Raw genomic sequence first — 8,608 nt, 5'->3', positions numbered from 1 at the left:
ATTTACAATCTAGACAGATTCTGTACTAATAAGTCTGTTGCTTTTAAGCTAATTGGTTGGCCGTGAAGCAATAGAAATACCCACAACCATCTAAAACAGAGGGTTCCTGTTGTCATCACTCGGATGAGGAAATAGATTCGTGAGATGGAGAGGCTCCCCCTAGGCCACTTGGAAAGGAGGGACTGAGCAGTCCTTTCCTGAGGCCATGTCAGAGGGCTGCTCCACGGGAGAGAGCAACTGGAAAGGGAAGCCACTTCTGCTGGTAGAGTGGGTGTCTGGTCATTCAGGTTTGGAGGGCAGAGGGGGTTTGCAATTGAGCTTGCCTGGTTTATACCCAGGCTCTGATAATCTGTTCCTGTGGGTGTGAATCAGGGGACCATGGCCATCAGGATGTGTCTGAGAGTGTGTGCCAGTGTGAGCCTGCAGCAATGTCTCAGGATCTTGAGTCTGAGGGTGTCTGTGCATCAGAATGAATCCATCCCTGTGAGTGACTCAGTCTGTACTGCTGTGTCTATAGGTATGAGTGTTCTGAGGGTGACTGTCCCAGTTTTTGGGACAGATCACCACAGGAGGATGGGTGCTAAGTGTCTGAGGTGGTCTAGAACTGTGTTCTCTCTTTGTGAGAGACTTCCAGGATGTGTCTGCAAGCAAGTATGGGTGCATTGTGTCTGTCCCAACTTCTGTGGGGTTTGTGGGATCTGAGGGTCTCCAATATACAGGAGGGCATGTCCCACCCGCCGGTTGTTCCCTGTGACTCTCCAGGTCTCTGTGACCCTCTGAAGTTGCCAGTGGGTGTATCTGCCCCTATGTCTGTAAGAGTCACTGTGTGTCTACAGTGTCTGTTCAGGTATCTGTGAAGGTGTTTGTCCAGGTGTCTCTCAGTCTCCGAATGTGAGGGAGTCTGCGATCTCTCTTGCCCAGCGAATACATCCTCCTGGGTGTTTGTGTACTTGACAGGTTTCTTGATTTCTTGAACTGTGTCGGGGTATCTCTGGACCCCTCGGGGTATCTGGATGAGGCCTGCATGAATCGGGGTTACTGGACACCTGCCTCTGGGGTGAGTCTGAAGACTCACAGTCAGGGGTCCGAGCGGGCACGGGAGGTTCAGCCGCAGCAGACGGGGCGCAGACAGCCTTGCCGCGGGCTCGTGCACCTGCCCGGTTGGCGGCGGCGGCGCAGCCCTCACCCTCGCGGCTCCCACGCCCCGCCCGCGGCGCCCCCTCCCCCGGGTCTCGGCGATTGGCTGCGGCGCTCGGCTCCGGCCCGCCCCGCGCGGCTGCCAGGCTGGGGACGCCGCGGGCCAGAGCGCGCTGCGCCGCCGCCGCCGCCACCACCACCACCGCCACCGCCACCGCCGCCACCACCGCCGTCGCCGCCACCGCCACAGCCGCGAGCACCGCGCGTCTCCGGCTCCACGCGCCGCCAGTGTCCGGCTCTCTGCGCCCCTCCGCCAGCCCCGCCGCCCATCCGCGGAGCCCCGGGCCGCCGCCACCACGCCGCGCGCCGTACTCCGCGTCAAGAATGGGGCGGCCAAGCTGCCCAAGCCGCCCGCCGCCGCGGCGGCCGAGGCTCCTGGCGCGGGCGCGGGCATGGAGCGCTCGCAGAGCCGCCTCAGCCTGTCCGCCTCCTTCGAGGCGCTCGCCATCTACTTCCCGTGCATGAACTCCTTCGATGATGAGGACGCAGGTGAGCGCGCTGCGGTCCACCCACCCCGGGGGGTTGTCTCCTGGTCCAGAAGCCAGGGACCCTCGGGGACCCGGAGCGCCCTGGAGAGGTGGCCACTGTCTCCGCTGCACTCTTGGTCCCACTCGGATAGATACCCAGGGGCCCCTCCCACTCCCTCAAGACCCCCCCCCCGGGGGTCTAGGAGGAGCTCTGGTCTTGTCCCCCCTCCTGCGCCCCAGGGACCCCTTGAGCATCTGCACTCATCCTTCTTGCGCAAGTGGGCCCTTGGGTCGCCTGGACCCAAGTCTCCCTGTTTATGTGCACCTACAGGATTCCTCTGCGATCCCCTAGGGCCCTGACTTGTTTCTCAACTAGACTTGCCACCACCCAAGTCTGGTATATGCCCCCTAGTCAGATTTCGGGGTTTAGGCCGCTTCCCCCCCCCCCCCCCCCCGGCTTCCGACGTGCCCCTGGTCATTGGAGGTGGCGCATAGACCTGACCTCTCCGGGCCTTTGTCTTAGCTGCATCCAGAGGCTCCCTGCCCAAGACCCCCTTGTTCAAAGGCCAAAGCCTTGAGTGTCCCGATTTGTTCTCCATTCCCTTCCCCCACAGGCTGGGACTCCAGACTCTAATCAGATTGGGGCGGGCCCGCACAGAACTGGCTTGGTGTCTGCTGGCCTTTCCTCTTTCCTCCCCAGGGAGATGCAAGGCAGTATAAGTGCTAACTACACCAGCACATCCTTCAGTGTGTGCCCCTGACTTCAGGTGATCTTGTCCCTGGAGTGGCCTTTCTGGGTGGGCTGAACCCAGCTGCCAACCTGCAACTCAAACCTTCTGCTTCTAGGCCTGGAAAACATACATACATAACCCCCCACCCCCCAGCTTAGCTGGTAGCCACAGCCCAGAGGTGGAGAGGAAGCCAGCTCACGGATACTGGGACCAGGCAGAGGGTACGGAGGCAGTGAGTTTTGTTTGGGGTAGAGAAGGGAATCCAACAACAGGTGGGGGTACCTAGAAGGCTTGGGTGAGAGCTCCCACAAAGAGTGCCAAGATTGGGAGTTAGAATCAGGTTCTAGTCTTTATTCCCTCCCTATAAGCTGTGACCTTGGACAAGTCATGCTAATCTGAGCCTCAGTTTCTTCTTCAGAAAATGCAGATAACGCTGCCTCCGATGCAAGATTCTGTGTGGTAGGAGGGTGGAGTGAAATGGTGTTTGAACTTGTAATTTGAGAGTATTTGAAGTCAATGAAGGGCGGGCGGGGAAGAGGAGTGTGTGTGTGTGTGTGTAAGAAACTAGTGGGTTCAATACTGATTAAAATACAGATTATCTCTTAAGAGGAAAAAAATCATTTATGCATTACCCCAAAATGTTACAGTTTAGGGAATTCAAAAGTTCAGGTTTCAGTTCCCTCTCTGCTGGCATTTTCTCTCTGGGTTCTGTCATATGATGGAGTGGTGGGTAATGGGCTGTCACTTAAAGAAGATGGATGGGATGAGGAAAGTTCCCCAGAGCCAGGTGGTGAGGGAATGGTAACAGTTGAGGCCAACACCTGATAGAATTTTCTACTGATCTGGAAGTAGGCCTAAGTTAGGGGTCAAGATGGTTGTTACCCATCCAGCCTGTGGATTCACCGTCTCACAGAGGGGCTCAGCTTCCCCCTCTAGAGCTGAGGACTGTTGTATTGTTATTCTCGACCTAGTGAGGTGGAATTGGGGCGGGGTCCCTGATGCAGTGGCCTCTACTGCAGCTAACTCAGAGAGAGGAAATCATGTTGGCTGTAAAGATAGGGGTGGGGGGGGGTCGAGTCTTGGAGCATCTGTGGAGAGAGAGCAAGCTTGGTGGCAGGGCCCTCTCCCAAAGTTCCCCAGGCCACTTACTTGTGTCTCAAGAGACCAGCTGGTCAGGAAGGCAAGAAACACAGGTGTGTAGGAGCATCTGAGCCAGGCACCATTTGCTTTTTCTCCCAAGTCATGCTGAGTGTTGTGGGTCAGACACCTTGGCTCTTACTGCCAGATCTGCTAGGTTTCAGTTGAGTCTAAGACAACTTCATTGATACTATTAACAGGATTTCTAAACATCAGTCTGATTTCCGTTTCTGAGCAAGTTTCTTCAAATTCTTATGTTTCACTTGTAAGAGGCCTAGAGATCACCTTCTTCAGCCCTCCTAGGCCCCAAATCCATGGGGTGGCGGATGTGTATCTGTGGATCTGTGTATAAATGACTGAAGCCTTGGTGTGTGGTATGTACTTGTCTATGTGTGTGGATGTGTAAGCCAAGGTCATCTGGTGTCTACTGCACAAAGCTGAGAGCAAAATCAGGATTTGGACTCCTTTCAGAACACCAGTGGCTTCTCTTGCTGGAGGAGGATTTTTAAAAAGCCAGATCTCACTGTGCAGAAAATGGTTCCCAGATGAGGAGGCCTTGGGGAGCAGTCGGCAGCCCAGGGCTCTGTTTGGACATCTCAGGCTTCCTCTCTGCTCATCCCTGTGGCTCCCTGGAGCTTGGGAGGTACAGGGAGAAAGTCTACTTCCATACCCAGAAGAATGATGAGGGTGGAAGTTGGCAGTGAGGACCATTGTCTGGATGTTTAATTTTTCTTGATCTTCTCATTCATTCATTTTCTCCTAAAAGAAACCTTTCGGGCTCATTTCCTTTAAAACAGCACTGAGCTGAAGTAATTTCTAAAGGCAGCAAAATAGGTTCTGGGGTCTTGTACAGGGATTGGCCTAGCCAGAGGTAGTCAGCGCAGACTTGGCGCCTCTGGCCTCCTGCCCTCTCCTGCCGGTCCCCTTTTTTTACTTTGTCCTTGGCGGCTCCATTTCTGAAGTGTGTTCCTGACAGGCTTCAGGCTCACACGAGAGCCTCCCCTTTAGTTGCTGCTTCCAACTCATATCCACACATCTTTCTCCATCCATTGGTTTAGGCCAGAGCCATCTTCAAGGCTCTCAGTGCTGTCTCCAGCTAGCTTCCTGAGTCATAGGCTGAGGAGCAGACTCCCCGTTAGCTTTAAATGGGGCAGAGCGGATCTCTGCTTTGGACTTAGGAGTGTCAGGCAGTGGGGTAGGAAGAAGAGGCTGCCTTCTCTTCCTCTGTCTTTTTAGGGCCCTGGAGCCCAAGGAAAGGACCACTGCAGGTTGCTACAATGTTTGTCAGAAGGAATCTTCCGTCAGATGCTCTGGATACCGCTCAGCTGTTGCTAGTGCTTTGCCTTGTTCCCAAGGACGCTGGGGCTTCAGAGAGGCAGGCACTCAGGGACACTTGGGATATTTGTGGCTATGTCTTTGTTGCTCAGCCTTGCTGGCCATGGGTTTGCAGCTGGGGTGGGGAGGAGCTAGACATGTGACCCTGTTTTCCTCACCTATAGGAAGAGGAAACATAACAGTGTTCCCAGTTGACTCCATTGGGTCAATGCTTTAAGCATTATTACCATGCGCTGCGTGTCTTTGTAGGTATTTAAAAATGCATTATTTTAATCTCTCCTCATAACATTCACCATAAAATTAATACCCTGTATAACATCCTCATTTTCAGATAAGAAAACTGAGGTCTAGGCAGAGCAATCCCTTCAAGGTCGCTTAGCCCAGAAGTGAGGGAGTTGGGGTTTAAATCCGGACAGATTGAGTCAAGCACACTTGCCTTTAATTATGATGCTTGCTATGCAAAGTCTTAGCACAGTACATGGCTAGTTATACATGCTAGTTCATACATGCTCAATACACGCTAGTTCCGGTCTGTCTAATTAACAAGTGAGAGTTGTCTCTGAGCATGGCCATAAAGAAGACTCCTGTGCATTTGGGCAAAGAAAATCCTGATTCTCAAGATGTTAACTGTCATCATTTTAATAGGCTAATTTTATTGCGTGGTAGTTTATAGAGGTAGAGCTAGGCGCTCTTTCTTTGAAGTGCTTAAAAGGTGGGTATTTCAGGGGCTCTCGAGCCAGATGAAGGTTGGGAAGCTTTCCTGCTTCCTCTTCTTCCTAATCCAGTTTATTTGTAGCACATCAACAGGCCAGTTCCTTGGGGTGTAGATGGGGAGCAGGGGCGTATCCCCTTTCTAGTAGATACCAAAAGCATTTGTTACATCAGGGTCTGGACCTTAGGCGAGTGTTTCTGAGCCTGACCAAGTGATTTGGCGGCTAGTTCTACCCCTCCCGCCCCGGAGAAGGGCGGAGAAGCTGGAGCAACCGGCTCTGATTTGCCCATAGGATGGATGCTTCGATCCAGCTCAGGGAGGAAGTTACCATGGCAACACCAGCCAGCTACCAGTCCCATTCCTAGCAGTTTAGGCCACATCTCTGGGCTGGAAAGCCCTTCATGGCGCCTCCCTCTTCCGCTCAGACCAAATCTTCTTGAGGGGAGCATGGTGGGTGGGATCCACAACTGGTACCACAGCCCTCATCCCCAACCCCGGTTTTGAACAGAGGGGAAATGGAGGTGGTTGTTTGAGCTACTTTAAGGATGTGAAGCTACCCATTTCCTGCCAGACAGATCTTGGCAGGGGGAATCAGGGTTTCAGTTCCTGCCAGCACCCCCAGGCACCTGGAATGACCACACTGAAATCTCACCCTCCCTCCTAAATTTGCAGGATTTGGCCGAGTTTTCTTTCCCAGGCCAAGTGCTAACTTTTGTCCTTGAAATTTGACCTGAGCTTCATCTGGGGAACAAAATGTCCTGCTGTCCCACTCCTTCCCCTAGAAATAGTGGGAACAGAGTGAGTCCTTCAGAAATGGGGGGGGGGGGGGCCTGGGCTGCGTGCATGATGCAGGGAGGCCCTGGTATATCATATCTTCATTTTGGGGCTACGTTAAAGCAGGAGTCTAGGCTCTAGAGCCTCCTCTCCCTCCCTCACCTGGGGGGGGGGCTACTTCCTGTGCCCTTGTCCTCTCTGCCATATTACCCTCACCTCGCCCCTCCCATCTCCAACGTTAACCACCTAGAATTCTAATCTCCTCCTTTGCTTTTGAGAAAGGGTCTCACACAGTAGCCCTAGCTGGCTAGGCATTCACTGTGTAGCCCAGGGTTTCCTCAAACACGTGGTCCTCCTGCCTCAGTTTACTGAGCTTAGGTTACAGGTCTGCACCACCACACCCTGCTTCATAATCTTCTGTAAATTTGAGACTGGGAAGAATTCTAGATTTGGAAAACTGAAGCCTGGTAGTGTCTCAGGCCAAGTTGCCTCTCTAGTTCAAGTTGAACTGCAAGGTGAACATGTAGATTAAGGCACTTGCATCTAATCATGCTAAAGAAATCATCTCAGGAGAGCCAGGTGCAGGAACACACACACACACACACACACACACACACACACACACACACGTGTGCGCGCACAACTGCACACACATATCGTTGTGCAAGTCTTAGGTTGCTGCCAGGGTCTTCTCTGATCCCCAGAGCTCTTTCCCTTAGTATTCTCCTTGGGGACTTTGCCTTCTCCTCTGCCAGCTCCAAATTCTTGGTTTGCATGTCCCAAGCTTCCCTTGGCTCTGCTGGGTGGGGAAGGGGAAGGAAAGGGTCATCTACCTTGGTTCCTTTTGGGGAATGAGTTTCTTCCGGAGGCTGAGTTGGGGGCAGTTGGACTATGGAGGAGAGAGGAACAGAAAAGCAGCTACCCCCATCCCTCTTCCTCACCCCACCCCTGCCCCCAGCTGCTCTTCTCTGTCTCCAGCCTTTTATCCAACAACCACCATCTCATACTTTAAAAAACTACTGGAAAAGAGCCCTACTGGTTCCCAGGTCTGTACCATTTGTTGTCTTTTTGTATAAAGCTTGAATTTGACTCCATGCCTTGTGGCCTCGAGCAAATCCCTTCACCTTCCTAGGTTGGGGGAAGGATAATCATTTCAGTCAGAGCATCTCTCAGGGAAATTAAAAAATGAAATGACTGAAGGGCTTCCTCAGAGTTCTACAGCCACAGAGGTGCTGGCTGCTCCTACACATTTGCCCATTTTACAGATGCCGAATCCTACGCGTCTGGAGCCATCTGTGGGTAGTGATCCTAGCCCGACGACCATACATCCCCGGAGGCTACCTTTTAGTACTGGAGACGAATTCCTCCTATGTAGGAAGGGGCTGTGACAACAGCAAATGACAAAGGTCAGGGTGCAAGGGTCTGTGTGGCTTATATAAACACCCAGGGACTGGCAGCCTGCTCCAGGCCACCATTCCTGGATGGTCCCCATCAGTTGGCCAGCTGCGCTGTGGCTGTGCTGACCTCCTTGAAGGATCCAGTTGTCTGCCCTGGCCCTGAGGGCCCAGCCATCACCTGCCTCTGCAGAATGATGTAGGCCAGGACTGGATTATATTTAACGCTGTGCTATTTCTACTTGACAGCTCTGGAGCACCACTCCCCTCCTCCTTCCTCCCCCCTCCCCTTCTGATTCACTTGGAAACTGACGAGGCTGATGTCAGCGCCTTATTCTTAGCCCCCGTAATTGTAGCCGCATCTAGCAGTGCGCACTTCATTAACAGTTTCTGTGGTGGGGGAAGTGAGAGGGCGGGGTGGCTGGGCAGGGACACAGGTGGAGGTGGGGACAGGATAGCCATTGCCTGGACCATGGCTAGCTGCCTGCTTTGAGTGGACCAAACTGGGTGGGTTCCAGGTCTGGCTTTCTAAGACAAGCTGTCCTGGGAGGCCCATTGGAGTGTAGTGTATGGTCTATTTTCCTCAGGAGGCAAAAAGGGAAATTGAGGCTTAGAGGCTTGCCAAGGTCATATGGTCCAGAATTTTGGCTTTTGAGTCTAGATCTTCTTTCTGGCATTTATTCATTAAGTTATTCAGTGTCAAACTCCATTCTAGGCGCTGGAGATACACTGGGGAACAGGTCAGCCTTTGTCTCTGCTCTCATGGCGCTATGTCTTAGTCTGAGGCATATAGACAGTAAATATGTAATCGATTAAAAAAATATGTTTTCAGATTGTGTCAAGTGTCGAGAGAGGAGATGA

The 8,608-nt window shown here is 52.9% G+C and overlaps 1 protein-coding gene across 2 annotated transcripts in view; it reads left to right on the top strand.

Moving 5' to 3' along the window:
* Positions 1 to 1,364: 1,364 nt before the first annotated feature.
* Rims4 (regulating synaptic membrane exocytosis 4) overlaps positions 1,365 to 8,608 on the top strand; it is a 62,576-nt gene continuing 55,332 nt past the window's right edge. For both annotated transcript variants that reach the window (XM_034496457.2, XM_034496456.2), the window contains exon 1: positions 1,365 to 1,686. In XM_034496457.2, coding sequence (XP_034352348.1) covers positions 1,590 to 1,686 — 97 coding nt within the window. In that variant the 5' untranslated portion in view covers positions 1,365 to 1,589. The remainder of the gene's footprint in view (positions 1,687 to 8,608) is intronic.

This window comes from Arvicanthis niloticus, chromosome 2, assembly GCF_011762505.2.
Source record: "Arvicanthis niloticus isolate mArvNil1 chromosome 2, mArvNil1.pat.X, whole genome shotgun sequence".
NCBI lineage: Eukaryota > Metazoa > Chordata > Mammalia > Rodentia > Muridae > Arvicanthis > Arvicanthis niloticus.
The sequence above is the reverse complement of the archived record's forward strand: the minus strand, read 5'-3'. Positions and strand labels throughout refer to the sequence as shown.